Here is a 17,685-nt window from a genome sequence, read left to right as displayed (position 1 = left end):
AATAACTTTGCCTCTAGGTCACTCGAATCCAAAGTTAGAGCTATAAATGTGTTGTACAATTGCAAATATGCTGTAGCACCCTAGTTCATTTTTACATGATTCATCCCATTAGGCTGGTTTTAGCCAAATTTGACAAATTTCTTTCTTTTAAAGCTTTAGAATTTTGAGAATTTTTACAAAATACATTTTTGTAAGAAATAATTTTTTTGTAAGAAATTTTGGTACAAATTCAGGACAAGTTTTGAAAACTGTGTTACAATCAACTATAGCAGAAAACCTAAGACAATTATAATAAACAATTATAATGAAGTTATCAGGCTTTTTTGGAAGCATGATTTAAATCAAACATGTCACACAGATAAAGATCTTCAGGTTAATCAGGCTAGCTGTTACTGAGAAACAGTTACCTGCATATTATAGCACCCCCTATTAACAAAGATGTGCCAAATTTGGTCAGCTATCTCAAAATCAACTTTGAAATATGCCTTTCAAATTTCATAAATATTGATCAAGCTCTTTGCAAATTAATGCATTTAGGATTAATTAAAGCTCCACCAAGGGACTGTTGATTGGTATATCACAGTCAAATGATTTTCAAATTATCACACACACACACACACACACACTGCACGTATTATTATTTGCAAATGATTTCACACACACTGCACCTTTCTGTCAAGTTTGGTTTTCCAAGGCTTTATGGTCTTTGCTGCCAATAAGGGAGAAAAAAACAGCCATTACAATAAGGGTTCGGTGTTATGTGCTTGGACCCCTAATAATTGGAACTGGAAATTAGTGAATAAATGATAATGTTTATGCTATTCTACACTCTTCTCTGTTGACAATTAATATTAGTGTCCACTGCAAAGCAATATTTATTCCTAAGGATAATTCATACAGTTACCATCTGTTAAAAACTAATTTTCAAATTTTTTTAATGTACCTATAACATGATGTATTAGACAACAGTGCCTCCCAGTGGTAAGAAAATGCATAAACAACCAATAAGTGAAGAATGACAGACAGGATTTCTTTTCCATTTTGTACTTTTATTATTTAAAACAAGGAGACACTACCATGCTCCCATATTCCGTATAGCAGATTAATTGTTTCTTTATTTGACGGTCTGTTTTACAGATGGCATACACCAGTGAAAAATGAAAAGAACAAACTGTCTGTTTATAGACAGGTCCTGTGTTTCATATACAGTATTGAAGTAAGATTCATTTTTCATTGCACACCAATTCGGACCAAGCGAGGTAACTTCAGCCACATCCCACGGACAAATCCTGAATCCCCCCCCGGAAGTGGACAACCTCCCACATTCCAGTCCCACTGAATCACTTTTAGGAGCAGAGCCAACAAACAAAAGCTAGGGAGAGTTGCGACTGCTGCCTGCCCCACATCCCATGTGCATTATAGTAATTATGCAAAATGTAATAAAAAGCAGAAGTAACTCAACAAGGAAACAAAGCAAGTATAAGATTTTGTAATACCTATGTGAAAATAGTGAGAGGATTTGGCTTGCAAGATAGAGAACTCTTGTAAACTTACAGATGCATAAAAAAAGTACTACCTTGGTAGGCAGCTTGTTTGAAACTACTGCGCTGTCAAAGACACTGGGGAATATATGTGACAAACATACAGTTCATTTTCAGCAAGTTTATTAGCAGTGATAGATTCTTGAAATGTTGGGTTGCCCCTTCTTCATTACCACTGTAAGAAATGTAGACAGAGCCAACATACAAATGAAATATTAAATTCAAATTTTTAACAGTCAAAACATGGCACAACTTAAAACTTTTTGGGAAAGATATGGGGAGGGGCAAGAAAGATTTTCATCCATGTTCTTATCCATTTAATATTTCTTACAGCACAGGCACGCAGAACTTAGTGGTAAGTTCTCAATATTGACTTGCATATCTTTGAGCAGTTAAGATGAAGACAAATAGACATGCCCAAACGCAGACACACAGGCAGGCAGGCAGACAGACACACGCACACACCTGTTCAAAAAGACACAAGGAGAGATTTTTATATATATATATATATATATATATATATATATATATATATATATATATATATATATATATAAAAGGAGATGTACATGTCAACATAGAAGCATTTTCATATTACAGAATAGAGAAACAGTCCATTTTAACTACATCTGCACGACTGTCTCTCTCTGCGCTCTTGGCTTTACATACTAGTTTAAGGGGTGGGGTTAAAGAGGTGACAAGGTTTTAGTACAGTGTGCATAATTATATGTAGCTGTTAACTCTGAAATTGTTGGGAAATAAGTGCTTCTTACTGATCAGATAAAGAAAATATGCATTCAATGTGCATAACCTAACAAACGCAGGGTAAGTTTGCTTTCTGTGCATCACAATTCTGCACCTGCAGTGTCTTGACCCCTTCAGACTGGAAGCAGGGGACAGTCCGCTGGGCTGAAAGGGGTCATTGTGACAAAAGGTCATGCGGGGAGGGCAAAGAGCAAACTCGGCGTACTCTAAGGGCACATGGGTTAACGTAAAAAGTGTGTAGTACCCCTACACAAACAACTGTAAACAGTCTTTGGAGACAGGAAGAAAAATATTATACCCTACATGGATTTCTTTAAAGTAAAGTAAACACCACAGGTTTGTCTGACTTCCACAATTAGGACCAACTGAGGCAAAGGGACTGCGAAGCCAGCTTTCAGGGAATTGTGGGGAGCGTATCAATGCATATTGCGGCCAAAATAAAAGGTGTGGGCACGTTACACGCAGCTGCTTTGAACCGGCCTGCAGACTGAATTAGAACAGCGAGAGCAGCGCTTACAAACAACCACACAGCCCATATCCCATGGATACAATGTCATGCTGCAAGTTGAAAAACTGAATGATCTGGCTGACATAGTGTGTTGGGGTGAAGCTTTAAAATCCAGCTCCGTGTGAGATCTGGGGTTTTATAGCTAGCCAGCTTCAGAAACATCATCCACAGAAGGCGGATTAAAAAGCTACACCAAAAAAAAATAAATAAATAACCCACCCACCCAGGTTAGGGCAACGGAAACATCATAACTTTATAACCCTCCTGTACATATAAAGAGCATTTCCACCTAAACATCTCTATACAGAGCCAATGAAGACATCAACATGGGCGAAATGGGTGGCATCAGATAGGACTGCTAAAAGATCTTCCAGTTTGTTTTTCTGAGCTCCTGATGTCTGACCCTAGCCGTGATCTATGGCCATAGAGGAAAAGGAAGGTAAAAGGTGGCCAAGCGACCCACTCCAGCGCCTTGTCCACTTGTCCACTTGGCTTTATGCTAAAAATCAGGTCCTTCAGGTGGAGGAAGGAAGGCTTGTACAAGGGAAGGACGCCCTTTTTGTTTTTGGCAATAACACTGTCCATACATTGAGTTTACGAGAACGTTGCCCTAATTCTACCTGAGTCACTCTTCAAATGTTCCATCATTCCCTTTTCTGTTTTATCTTCTGGACTGCCAGTCCAGTTTTTTTTTTTTTGTTTTTTTTTTAAGAAGTTAGTTAGTAGCCTATTCATAATTACTATAACTCAATTATGCACTGATATGTCAACATTCAAGATAATACAATTTAAAATAATACATAAAGTGCTACTCATTTTTTGTGTGTGTTTGAACCAATTAACTTGTGATGAGATAAGAGAAAAAGGTTAATCTTAGTATTTGCTTCCTGACACAGAAAGGGAGGAGATAAAGAAAGAGAAGAAGAACCAAAAAAAGAAAAAAACAAACAAACACCACCTTCAGGCTACATAAGGGCAGAAAGTCTGAACACTTGCCTCAACTTCAACAAGCACACAAGGACCCATAAAATGTGAGCGCGTGAATGTGGTGTAAAATGCAAAAAGCTAGGTTTACTCTTCAGTCGCGTGAAATAAAATGGCCAGATCGTGTTGAGTGGCTGCTCGTCACACTAAACCTTGGCCTAGCCCTAGTGAACACCCTGACACAACAGCAGAATCCGTTTCGCCTGTGCAAAAGTACACCAAAGAGAGCAAGTGGGATTAAGGAAAAAACAAACAAACAAATCTGCGCGAAATGCTGCAATGAAGTAAAAATATTACTGCTGCGCCAGTTAGCATTGGAATTGAAGCAATTATAACCAAGTTCATCTTATTTATTAGTCCTCTGGGATCTAACAGTTAATATAAAATTGCAAACATAAAATGATATACGGTAAAAGGTTAGGCTATAGCTTCATCTCTGCCATCAGTGTACACAGGCAGCACGAGACACAAACAGTTGTCAGATGGCAGGTTGGTGAAAAACGACAACAATAAGACTACTGAACAACAGCGCTTGCTAATCTTCCAGAGGAGACACACAGAGAGCAGTTTGCACTTAAATGAGAACAGACTCCAAGTTTAAGTGTACCCTATAACCTGCCTCAGGATTTCAATGTCTGTTTTAAGTGTTTCACTGAAAAGAAAATGTAATGTGGGGGAAAAAACTGGAAACGTAACCAGATGATTGATCCAAACTCAAAGAGATTAAGACAATTATCCCAAGGCTATCTTCCCCCTTGACTTAAATGGTTTTATGTCCCCTGAAAATTAAATAGCCATTTGTTTTGTCTGACCACAGACAACTGCACTCCACCCATTCACCAGAGGGCAGCATTTTTCCATGCCTACATCTTGGTAGAGTCCATATGAATTCAGTGTGCACAAACACAAAGAACACACTTTGTCCATGTGACTGTTGAATTCGCAGCGGAAACCGTGGAGGCATTGCGAGGTGCTTCCTGTTCTTCGGCAACCAGCAGGACGAAGCTAGCCACCCCCACGTCCAGAGCACTTCCAACGAAAAACCGTTGCTCGATGCCGGGACAAGGCCGAATCTAAGAGCTCTAGAGTCACTTGAATTGTCTTCGGCAAAAAGCATTCGCTACACAGCTTCAGAGGAGAGCTGCCAGGTTTCAGTTCTTCAGTCCCCATTCTAATCAAGCCAACCCGTGTCTCCAAACCTCCACCTCTCTCCTGCACTCAGTCTCAACTGCTGGCAAAGTCCTTGTGTTTTGTGTGTTTTATTTATTTTATTTTAATGTCCATCTCTAGAGTGGGTTTGTTCTGTTCCAGGAAGTCCAGCAGCGGCCACGGTGCACGCAGCGCACCTTTTTAGCAGAGCCCGGCTGAGGAAGCACAGTCCAGTCACTGCCTCACTGGTCAGGACCATTCTTAGACTCACTGTAGAGAACTACACGAGTTGGATCTGGGGAAGGACAGTGGAGAACACAGGAATTATTAAAGTGAATTAAGCCAGTCAGCTCTGTCATTCAGGTTGTGTTTCAGAAGCAAAGGCAATGGTGTGTTAAATGGGACAGATCTGCTATACCAAAGCTGGTTCTGTACACATGCTGGCTACTGCGACTAACGTCAGAGGGAAGGGAGCACTGGTGGGAACAAATCAGGTCACGCTGACACTTACCGTGTTTTTGCAAATTCAAAATATATTCCATTTCTGAAAAAGAACAAAACGGAATATTAATACACACACAGCTCCAAGTTATCAAGAAACTTCTGTCTAGTGGTCTGATCCATGTGCAGGAACAGAGAAAGAATAATATGAACTTGAAAATCCATCAATAAATGTTCAAAAATTAACTGTTGACATTTTGGGCAGGCTATTTATTTGAAATTTCAAGTCTAATAAGTAATACCTTATGTGTCTAAATAATATTTGCATAGACAAATTCAGTAAAGTTATTCATAACTTTAGTAATGTAAATGAGTTAAAACAAAAGCTCTTTTGCACAAATTAAAAACTTTCCCCATTTTAATTCATACTTCAGTAACAGCAAGCTACTAAATGATGTCTGCATGACAGTGTTAAATATATAAAAATAAGCAAATTGCCAAATTAAAGAGAATGAAAAGGTGGTCACCTTTAGTGTGATAAACTACAGCAGCTTTTAGATCAAATAAGCCCCAGCTGGCCCTGCGCTCGAAGCCCTTCGAGTGGCCCTGCTCTTTGCCCAAAGTCAGCTTGGGTGCAGCCAGGGAGATGTGAGTCAGCTCAGTGCCAATATCCTTAGAGGAAGAAGGGCAAAACACCAATGCACCAGGAAGCCCAGCGCCGTCGCTCTGGGAGTCCAGTGCGAGACTGCAGGCCTGGGGGGAGGCTTCCGGGGTGGGGCTGTTGGCAGCAGGTTGGGCGGGGCTTATGCCTTTACTCAAGGTCTGAGCACTAGTCCGTTTATCCAGCTCGTAAGCCTTGGGGAAAGGTGGCTGCGCCAGCATCTGGGAGGTGCCAGAAGGGGACACGGTTGCCGTGGTGGGGCAGCCTCCTTGAAAGCTCACCTCCACGGGTTTGTCCTTCGGGGTGGGGAAGCATGCCAGGCCTTCCGGGCCGGCACTGGGCTCATTGATAAAAGACAACCCCCACTGGTTCTGAAAAATGTCCCCCAGAGACTTCTGATTGGTTGTGGAGGCAGGAGGGTCTGCCTGGCGACCACTGGGGAGAGAGAGTTGCATATTGGATGGCGAGTGGGGGTAAACAAACAGGCTAGGCTTCCTGGGCTCAGCCACGGAGGGGGTGACGGCAGTGCTGTTGCCAGAGGGGGATGCTACGTTGTCAGCGCCAGCAGTGGAGGAGGTCAGCCCGGACGTCGAGCTTCCCACCGAGCTGAAATGGGGACCTGGCAGGGGGCAGCCATTGCCCTCCCCTGCCAGAGGACCGTTGGTAAAGCTAGCCGAGGTGATGGTCTTCACTGCAGACATGGGGACCTGCGATGGTCTCCCAGGCACCTGGGGAGCTGTAGAGAGAGCCTCTCCGCCAGCTTGGGCTGTCTTATTGAGGTTCTCCTTCACTTTGCTTGCATAACTGATCTTAGGCACTATTTTAGCGCTACTGTTGTCCACGGGAAACACAGGCGGAGGCTTGAACAAAGTCCATGAGTCCTCTTTGGTGGATGCGACCACCTTCACCTTGCTGGGCTTATCCTCAAATTTCTTGCTGGACACTTTGCTGTCAGAGTTTTTATGCTGAACCTCAGACGTGGATGGCATGACTGGGTTTGCGGGCACCTCTCTGGCTTTTGTGGGGACACCGGGATGGCCGTCTGCTTTCGACGCGGCTCGGCCGGGCTCCGCCTGCGGCCCCGGCGTCCTGTCTGCTAGTTCCGAAGCTGTGGGCTCCGGATCCGGCTTGTTAGCCTGCTGCATGGCCTTCCCCTGGAGAGAAATGTTCACGTGGTCCGTGGCCTTGCCGTTCCGCTGGGCCCGACGCTTCTTTGGAGTGGTGTAACCGCTTTCGGAGCCGCTGCCATCTTCTGTGCCAAGCTTGCCGGGATAGCCGTTGGTAAGTGAGCCGCAGTTGAGCGCCACTATGCCGTTTAGTGAAGCCAACGCCTCCTTTTTGCCCTCATGTGTGATCAGTTCCGAGGGCTTGTCATTTTTGTAGTCCATGTTGTTTCTGCTCGTGTTATTGCCTTTCCCTTCCCCCTTCAGGGCAGCATTTAAGGACTGTCCAGAAGGTTTCAGTTGCAGGTTGGTTCCTAGTAGGTGTCTGCCACCATTTTGACTGAAAGAGTAACTGCTTGGGTTAAGGGATGTGGGAATTTCCTCTCCCTCAACTATAGATGCATTTATTTTTCCATTTTCTGTGAGTAAAACAGAAGATGGGGACAAAAAACCAAAACTGAGTCAAATGATTAACATAAAGATCAAGCAGTGTCAGCACAAATCTAAACCAGTTCTTCACTTCTTATTGGAACAGGCCAAGTCTAGTAAATGTTTGCATGAGTGGACTGAATATTTGGACTAGATATGTGTGATTGCAAAGGGCCAGGGTCATGTGGATTACTGGCTTCTACAATGCAAATACTGAAACACTCCTGTTTAAAATTTATCAGTACTACTTGAGTTCAGAGATTCATATATACAATTAGACCACACTAAAAACAAACACACACTAAGTGTGCAAGTTGAATAATTTGATTTAACCATCACTGTGTAACTGCAAAAAAGGGGGAAGCTATTTTAGCTGAAGCACTGTAACTTGTTACTGAAACGTTATAAGGCGTTTTTTTACACAAACATCTCTGTCAGTTTCGCTGAGTGAACGGAAACTTGTACACACCAGAGCCGTCAACATCCTCTTCTGAACACCAAAACATGATTGCTAACAACATAAAAATCAAACACACTCACACTAAACACAATTCCGCTACATCTGAGCAGAGGTTGCATGCACCACTTCAGTTAACAAGAATTCATCAAGGGGCAGTAAACTGTGTAAGCGTACCGGTCTTCATTAACCAAGCTAAGGTTCTTTCTGACTTCTGCAATCTGAAGCTGATAGTATCCTGATAAGTCCTTTCACTGGCCTAAGACATTGTAACTTCACCCTATTTTTAAACTGGAGGCATGACGTGTCAAAATGGAGTTCAGTCATATCTGGGCTGTTCTCTTACCGGAGTCCAATCATCACCGGCAGTAGCGTTAGAGAGCGCTGCTGGCCTAAGAAATAACGCTTATTAATGCCCTTATTCACTTCAACGGTGCTGTACTGGATAATAAACTGGGAACAGTGCAGTAAACCAGCTTAAAGCTAACCAGCAAGCAAGCTGAGGCCAGCATGACTTGAGCAATTGGCTCTTTGTACGTAACCTCATTAGTAATGAAAAATCATTGTTTTATATATGCACTACACTGCTAGGGCTGCGAGCTCCACCCACAGAGTTAGTTATATAGTAGTTAAATAGTTAGTCCTATTTGTAGGTTAACTGTATATGACGAACAAGCATACAGTTATGACCAACATAACCAGCTGCCATCTATCTATCTTAAAAAAAGACATAACACAAATTGGCTCGTTTCGGGATTGTATTTGTGGTGTATTGTGTGGGTTTTGTTTCTTCAATGCCGGACTAGTTGGCTCGGTGATTTTTGGGTGTAAAGACAGATAGCTGAACTAGGCTAGCTCGCTAACTCGTCAGGTTGACTACATCTAGGGACACTAACGTTGGCCGAAGACGCTGAAGTAGTAACACGTCGTTTTTTTTCTCTGAACACTGGGACGACTTTGACTGACAGAGAAAGGGCATTTTAAGGAAAGAGAGCCATTACTGACAGGCCTCGTCACACGAGCAACAGGCCCTGGACACCGACAGCTAGCCGTCCAGCTAACCCCGGCTAACCGCTGTAGCAAAACAACCGGGATTTGACCTCGGTGTCGTTATTTGAACGCCGTGTCATTTTTTTATTTGCCGACCACAGCTACAAACGTCCCGATTTTTAGTACCCAGTCGCAAAAGTGCATTTCCCGTGAACAGAGCGCCCAGAAATGAACTTTGGTTGTGCGTTCGGATCCAACATGGCGGACAGGAAATAACAGCACGAGCGAGGAACGTTCCCCTCGCGCCGGTTAAGCGTTGCCGTGGAAGCGAGCGGCGAAGCTAGGCTAACAACGCGATTTATCCCTCAAACCTTACACATTTTCCGCACAAATATCACGCGCTTTGCGAGTCACATTCACACCACGACTAATGGCTAGAAACGGCTACGACGTTTGTCAGAAAGAAAGCGCTGAGCACCAGAGGAAGCCGGCGCACAAGGTCAACGTCCACACACGCTAGCTATGCTAAGCTAACTAGACAACAACCAGCCATGGCAACGGCGTTAACGTCGATGACAGTCATAAATTAAACGCCTGCACACGGCCCACCAGGAAGACACGGGATTTTTACACCTTTAAACAGCAGTAGAAGTCATCCGGGAGAGCATATGTGAAGTTGAGTTAAAAGTTGAGGGGCGGGTAAGACACCGTGGATAGCTTGGCTAAGCTAGGCTTTCACCTGTTTTCTTCTTCTGCGTTTCCTCGTCCTGGAGGTGGCGACGCCTCTGATCATTGTTCACCGGTAACTGCGAGCGACCTGCCCCACGCTCTGCTCCATCGCCGGGATGTGGTTCAACCGCCCCTACAGAGGGCCGCTCCTCCATTTAACGGTAGCGCAAATGACAGACTGCGCTCAACTTAGCCTCGAACGGGACGGCGGTGGTAGAGACTTACCTAATAGCCAATCAACGACTGCTTTTAGGGGTGCCAGCGCGTAATAGCCAATCAGCGATTGCGTTTAGGGGTGCCAGCGCGTAATAGCCAATCAGCGATTGCGTTTAGGGGTGCCAGCGCATAATAGCCAATCAGCGACTGCATTTATGGGTGCCAGTGCGTAATAGCCAATCAGTGGCTGCGTTTAAGGGTGCCAGTGCGACGCGGGCGGTGTTCTCGGTGCAGGACGTGGTCGCTTCCTAGACAACCTTACTGTTTCTGCAAATGCCGGAAACCAGGCAAAAGGGGGTAATTTGCGGTGGAAACCCGTCTCTTTATCACACCACCAAGACGAGAGTTTCGTTTGAGGCTCATGAAAGGCTTTGATGAGTTTGGCCAAAACCGATAAGATGTTGTGTGTACAGAGCTGAGTCTGCATAGTAAGACAAAAGGCTACATGGACTGACCAAATAATTTACAGATATACTGTTGCACTGTCGGTCATAGTACAGTTGTTTAACATTAGGCTAAACTCTGATAGCCTATATCCATGGGCACACGTGGTGTAGTATATAGATAATTATGTTACAGAAAATTGGATAATATTTGTATTACACAATATCTTGTGTTTTTTAAAATACATATTTTATTGTGGTTTTATTATAATGTATTATAACTATATAACATAATTATATATTATTTCTAAATAAATAACTACCCATTATCAGAACATTCTAGGTTATTGCATATGAAAATCTAAAGTATTACCAACACATGACTGAGCAAAGTAGCTCTGACCATTGCTTGTGGCATTTGCATCTTTTGTTGCCGAGTTAGAGAATTCTCTGTATTGTCTCAAGTTTACCAGAAGATGGCAGTCAATACGCTCCCACAATTTGTGGAAATTGTCTACTACTAGTCTACCCGCCACTAGTCACTGTCAAGGGTATGTTTTGAAACTAAATATATCAAATTTCTGATTTCATCACAAACAAGTAATTTCTAAACAAGTAATTTACAGTGTACATGAATATAAAATTGATTTTTAGAAAAGGTAGCCCAATGATGTCTAGAAATGGATTAAGCCTTAGATTTAATTTAAACAGCACAGTTGCGCTTTAACATGGAAATGCCCTTTTAACCAAGGTCTGGGCTTATTCTGCTTATGGCAATTGGTACATAGTATTCAAGTCATAATTCATAATATTTAAGATGCATAAATTACATTCAGCAATACACTAATGACACCGTTTTTTCCTAATGCATAAGACAACAACAACAACAACAACAACAACAACAACAACATTTATTTATTTACAACAAAAACTAAGTTCCTGTTCTCCCTGTGACTTAAATAAAATGTACATTCTTGGGCTTTAACCAAGACAAACTACATGGCATGTTCACATGTTGTCAGTCCAATTATAAATGATGGGGTTTAGTAATGAGTTAGAGAAAGGATGTTTGGTTTAACTGTAGATTACCAAAGTGACTCAGGTAATGTCAGCCCACTGTCTCTGTAATGCTATTGTGCAGGTAATGGGCCAGCTAGCCTTGAGCAAGACACTCCACCCCAAAAAGTCAACAGTGACTTCATTTCCAATGCCTTGTCAACACACTTTATCTACGGTCCAGTCAGTATCATTAAATGATCATATTGCATCACTGGATTGCATCACTGTTTTGTTTCTAAGTACTTCTGTTAATAGGAAAACCACAGATTCTTTGTTATGGTCAAGTACAAATCAGTTATAACTAATATATTTTTTTTATTTGACAATCCACTTTGGCCAGAATTATAGAATAACTTTTGATTCTTTTATTTTGCAAATAAAGTTTTCTTCTTGTCAGATGTGCTGAGCTTGCTAGCTTTTACCATAGAGATGAACCCATAACAGACAACAGACCTTATGACAATAAAATGACTCATCACCCGTGAACAGTGTGATGCTCATTATGCCTTCTGACACAGTGTTCCTGAAACACTTTGATGCACATACATAAAAGTAGATTAAGGTCAAGTCTTGATGTACAGTGCAGTTAATCTAATGTGGGATTTCATCCTTTGCGCTAATGAAATTGAACAGATGTCCAAGCGCAAGAACCAGTTCAAGCTAAGAATTTGCCTCAGCATTCCACCTCAGCTAGGTCTTTCACTTTTAGCCCACACGCTTACGTGGCTGTACACAAGAGCACATTTACTATATCAAGGCTGTCATGCACAAAACACCCCTCCTCCAACGCCCTTACACACACACAGAGGCCCGAGGAGCAGCCGGCTCTATGGACAATTGAGTCAGTGAGTGGCGACAGATCCGACTCTTCTTCCTCTGACAAGACAGTACTCCGTGTTTTATGATAAGACCCTCCTGCCTCTGCCAGAGGACAGGCTATGGTGCCAGCAACCCAGGCAGAGGAGCGCAGAACACGGGCCAGGCGTGTGCCGACAATGTATGGTTGTATTTTTTTCCCCTTTTTTTTTTTTTTTACAAGGCCTTTGAATTAGGGCTCAGCAGGTCCCAGACATTTCCATTACACCATTATGTTCGCATGCAGCTCTCAGTGCTAAGGGTTTGGGAACCCCCTACATGAATTTGAGTGATTTGGTTAGAGGAAAACAAACAGAATGACACCGGAAGCCCTTTATTACTGTGCAAATGACTAAGAAGAAACTCATAGATGTTGTATGCTGTTTTAAATATTCTTTGTTTAGACATTATGACATATACATTCCATTCTGAGTGTTTATATATTTTTTACCTAAAAGTGATTCTGGAATTACTGTATTATCAACTAAATTTGAATTTCTTAATTTATGCATCCATACCTTTACTCAACATTGGGCCCAATAGATTGGGCCCCTAAAATCACTTCTTATCAATTTAGTTATTCAGATCTACTCACTGACTATATAAAACTAATTTATTTAACTAATTAATTCAAGTCACTGATTATATAAAAAAGTCTGGACCTACTGATTTTTCTGTATGGCTATTAGAGTTTCAATATAATTAATGTACAATATAGCTAATGGCACTAACTCTATAGTATTGGACTTTTTAATTTGTTTGTGGCTTTGACTGTAAATATGTAGAGCAATAAATACCATTTGTAAGTGATTTAATTCCTAGATCACTTGCAAATATTCTTGCATTATTTATCTTTATTATTGCAACAAGCTCGCCAGTAGAGAAATACTAGCTAGCTGACATATTGAACTGAAATAAGCAACAAAAGGGAGGTGCCATCATTTCTATTGCACAAGTGCATTTTCTTCACAATTATTGCAGAAATGGACTTTTTAACAGCGACTATTACCTCTCTGGTGAACAGTGTCATCCACTGGCCATTTTCCCACATTGCCTGCGATTTTTGCACAGGCCATTTTTAATTTAATTTATTTATTTCTTCGGCTCCCACACATTCATGTCCACCAGCCAAACAAAATAAATAAATACCTAACATAAAAAACGAGGTGCAAATGAAGTGAAATTGAGATGCATGTGTGCTGTACACTTCAAAGTCTGCATTTCAGAGGTCTTTATAGTGCATTGGGATAGTTGCTTGCATTTGGCCTCTATGACTTGTTAACCCCTGCTTTACTCGGCAAGGTCAGTAATAAAGAGAAGAACTTTTAAATCATGTCATACAAGGGCGTAATTTTGCTGCATAGTTCACATGTTTAACCACACCTTTAAAGGTAGACCTCTATAAAGTCATCTCAGTCTTCAAATAACTGCTAAATAGCAACCTCTCATTACTAAGATGTCACTACAGATTTACAAATCTTAGGGAAAATTTATGACCAGATTTCTCCATCTTTAAAGAAATAGTTTTTCAGTGACGTCCACTGTTTCTAAAAGAGGGCTAGATTTATATGTGGCCAACGACAACTACAGGTATTTGCCTGTCTGTCACAATGACAGTATGCAAAAAAAAGTATGCTTAAGCATTCTGAAAATTGACTTTTTAATTTTACTACGATTTTGAACTTTGTATATCACACTTGAAAATGCAAGGAAGCAAGGCTGTTTTTTTAAAATTTTTTATTATTTTTTTTTACTTTTGCAAGAGTTGTTTAGCCCTCTCTGATCAAGCACACCTAAAGCAGGTCCAATCCTCCTAAAAATGTAATATAAACAATAGCTGGTACTATCAAACCATTTGTATAATCAGGGGTGTAATTTTAGAGTAGTCAGGCTGGAGGCATGGGAACTCTGTGGTATGTTTTTTTTTTTTTTTTTTTTTTTTTTTTTAAAGAGGGGCTATTCATTTGAGGTGAACAACCCAAGGGCCTCTTTGAATCCTTCACGTGGTCATCAGCAGGTCAAATAAAAGCCACGTGCACTCTAAGCACTTAGTTGGTCAGTCAAGATGCATACCGATATATTCAAGGTAATACATTTTGTGGACATAGGTAATACGTTTTGATATATTTTGAAGAATATGTGCATTGTCAGAAAAAAAAAGTTTCACAAAGAAGGTCTTTGTTGTTTTTAATGTCTACCATTTTAGCGACGTTCAACCACACGGAAAACGATTGAGTTCCCACGGCCCAAGCCTAAAACAACGTCTCAATTACAGCTTTCCTGACCCTCGGATAGATCCTCATATGTGTTCACAAGCTCTTTCTTCTTCACACAGTCATAGGGGGAAGAAAAGGTGCTCTTAAGCACAAGAAATTACAGAGGTGTTCTCACGGTCTTCCCTGACCATGTGACAGTGCCGTTTCTTCAGTCGTCCAAAAATTCCCAAAGTTCATGGGCAGCACGACCGATTTTTCATTGCCCATATGTGTGCATTATGCACATTGCACAGATCACAGGATGTGACCATTTCATGTGTGAAAACAGTCAGCATTGGGCCTATATGAGCTGAGTGAGATTACAGTTTATGGGCTTCTTTAGAAACATGCTTAAATTCTCCCAGTGTTCAGCAGTGTTCAACGATGAGTGTGAAAAGGGTTTTGGTTTTTTTAAAATCTAATTTTAAATTACAGAGCAAGTGTGGAGTGTCAGTATCCACAGGCCTATATTTAAGCAACCTGCACATTACATTATAATTGCAGAACAAGTAAAGGAAGGGCGATGTTGTAATTCCTACTTAAGCAACTTTATTTTCCGCTAACAAAAACCAATTTTTTTTTTATGGCAGCTGTGGAAAACACCTTCAGCACACACCAGGATATCTGACCGTCAAAACAAACTACTAAGATGATTCATACCTCATATGCTGATATATTGGGTACACTGAGTGATTACTTTGTTATGTACATCACATTCCCTTTTCAGACAGTTCTACATACACAGAAGTTAACTGATTAGTAGTCATTTGCATTGTCCTCTGTACAATTGTGCAATTATTCCAATGGCCTCTTTTATGGATGATATGTTTAAAAAATGCAGCTAAGCCCTGCCCTTCGGACCCAACCAGGTCGCTAATGCACAAGAACAACAAAGGCTCACCCGACATACACAGAGTGTACGACTCCGCTACAGACACCTGACTCAAGCATTAAAGGCTGTTTGTAAAGCATTAAAGGCTGCTGCTCCATTCTACCTTAAAGACGGAGCCAAATATATCGTGCGCCTGGCATGTTTGATGCAATTCCATGCAGCCATATTTTATGTGTTCCAGCCAGCTTCTCTGGTTCTGAGAAATGTCACGCAGTTAGTCACCAGCTTTTCTTGCATTCATGTCTTACATCTAAGAGGTTCAGCAGACCACGAAGCAACAGCAAGGACACTCGAACAAACTGTCATCTGTTCGTTTATTTCCACTCTAGACAGAGTTGTGCAACGCTCAAGCAGAGGCGACAGATGACATAGTCAGCCTCTTAGTGGCCAGCACTTAAAAGTGGGCATGTAGGAAACAATGTCTGGAATGACCTCTCATCCAGTGTCTAAGTGTTTTAGCCCCACCCCCATTCGACTGATTGGATCTCTGGCTTTACTGAGATCTTCTGAACCTCTGGGATGGCTGGAGGCTCCTCTGTGGCCCTGCACCTGAAAAAGTTGACTGCAGTTGTGAAGATATGAGAGAGGAACTGTTCTCATTACGAGGGGATGCCTGGCTTAGCCACAACCTTTAACACAACCTTGTGGAATTGTGGATTTTCTTTTAGAAATGAGCTCTGATGAATGATTTATGTCATGTTCATTTAGAGTTTATCACAACCTAGTTAGATCTACAAAAATAATAAATAATAAAACTGGCTAAACAGAATATTAAAAATTACTTAAAGTAACAGGGTCATGTGATATGCACAAAAATGAATGTCCTGCTATTATTACAGCTGGAGAACGCTGTCATCCATTCACTGGAACAAACAGTTCTGCTGCTCATCCCAGAATAATCGGAGGTTGAGGGATTGGGGAAGAGGTTGGAGGGAGGGATGGATTAAGGATGAGGGGATAAAAACCAATAGATTCAAGTCCTGTGTAGCCTCTGCTATAATTGCAATAACTGTAAAATATTGAAATTAATTTTCTCCAGTTTTGAATTACTCAGTCCATGGACTTCCCACATCAGCACAATCACTTTAGTTTTATGTCAGTGCATATGCCCAAATCACATTCCGTCTTGGTTCAGCCCAGAGGCTGTGTAGTAGATGTGTAGTATTTCAGTACTAAATGTGGTCCTACACTGGTGGAAAAGCATTTTCCCTTCCTTGTCATGGTGTGAACATGTGGAGTGCTGAGCAAAAAACATATATTTATCTGATAAAATCATAATTTGTAATGAATTAATTAATTTCTAAGAATTATTTTCTCTCTAAAAGCCAAGTATAAAAGAAAATAATACATGCTATTCAAGATGAAAAACAGACCATTGCTTTTTTTAGACAAAGCAAATAATGAATAATATATCTGCTAGTTTATAATTATAAAATATTATGCATAATAGGGTTAACATTATTAGAAAATTTAATTTAGATAAAGTGGGCTTAAAGCATTATCAACTAATTAACATATAAATGAGTCAATCGTGATCTATTTCAGCTATAATTTCTCAGAACTGTGAATGATTCAAACGGTAACATTCATTCATTCTTTCATTTATGCAATTAAAGTTTCTATGCATTAGCTGCTGTTATATATCAGCATTGTATAATGTTTAATAAGGCTGACTTGGAGAATGACTGACTGACAAATGTTCTATGCGAAATAGGAGCGGTAAAATTCTGCAGTACTTTAATTCATTTAGTTATTAAATTTTTCACAAAAGCGAATATTCCGAAGGAAATGGCCTTCAGTTTTTGGCAGCTGGATGAATGTGCGCTCCGTCTTGAGTCTCCACTCTCTGGAAAAGGCACTGCAGAGGAGAGAAGGTGTGGTAGGGGCTGCTGACTGATGCCTGCCTTTGCCTGGGGGCCACTCATAAACACAGAGTGCACCTTTGCGCACAGGCAAACCTGCCCACGTGATGCACGCGCTGACTGCCTATAAAAGCACCTTTCACTATAGCAGAGCCACAGTGAGGAGGATTCTAGCATGAGGAGACCCTGAGAACTTGATACATAGCATTTCGTAGTGTATAGTGGACTGCAGCTTATCCATAGAGTCACCTGACTTGGCAAGAAGTTTGAAGCCCAGTTACTGAAAGCAGAGTTATTTCTCCAACCATGAGCTTGACAAGCATTGGCCCAGAGTCTGAATTTTCAG

The 17,685-nt window shown here is 41.3% G+C and overlaps 2 protein-coding genes across 2 annotated transcripts in view; one reads left to right on the top strand and one right to left on the bottom strand.

The window, feature by feature from the left end:
• Positions 1-1,647: 1,647 nt before the first annotated feature.
• nufip2 (nuclear FMR1 interacting protein 2) lies at positions 1,648-10,027 on the bottom strand. Its single transcript, XM_035534246.2, has 4 exons — positions 9,828-10,027; positions 5,916-7,631; positions 5,459-5,491; positions 1,648-5,242 (listed from the first exon to the last, which is right to left on the bottom strand). Exons 1-4 carry the CDS (start codon positions 9,970-9,972, stop codon positions 5,190-5,192), a joined length of 1,947 nt encoding a protein of 648 aa, XP_035390139.1. The 5' UTR covers positions 9,973-10,027; the 3' UTR covers positions 1,648-5,189.
• A 7,618-nt stretch (positions 10,028-17,645) lies between these two features.
• LOC113586320 (class A basic helix-loop-helix protein 9) overlaps positions 17,646-17,685 on the top strand; it is an 843-nt gene continuing 803 nt past the window's right edge. The window contains exon 1 of the mRNA XM_027024332.2: positions 17,646-17,685. This exon is cut by the window's right edge and continues 803 nt beyond it. Within this exon, the coding sequence (XP_026880133.2) occupies positions 17,646-17,685 (40 nt within the window).

This window comes from Electrophorus electricus, chromosome 17, assembly GCF_041902795.1.
Source record: "Electrophorus electricus isolate QZ-2024a chromosome 17, ASM4190279v1, whole genome shotgun sequence".
In the NCBI taxonomy this organism is placed as follows: Eukaryota; Metazoa; Chordata; class Actinopteri; order Gymnotiformes; family Gymnotidae; genus Electrophorus; species Electrophorus electricus.
Note: the sequence above shows the minus strand (reverse complement) of the source record. Positions and strands in the feature narration are given on the sequence as shown.

Coding starts and splice junctions, on each gene's coding strand:
- nufip2 (XM_035534246.2), bottom strand. CDS start 9,972: ATGGAGGAGCGGCCCTCTGTAGGGGCGGTTGAACCACATCCCGGCGAT. Junction 7,632..9,827: donor AACGCAGAAGAAGAAAACAG/GTGAAAGCCTAG, acceptor TTTTACTCACAG/AAAATGGAAAAATAAATGCA. Junction 5,243..5,458: donor TTTGAATTTGCAAAAACACG/GTAAGTGTCAGC, acceptor GTCCTTCCCCAG/ATCCAACTCGTGTAGTTCTC.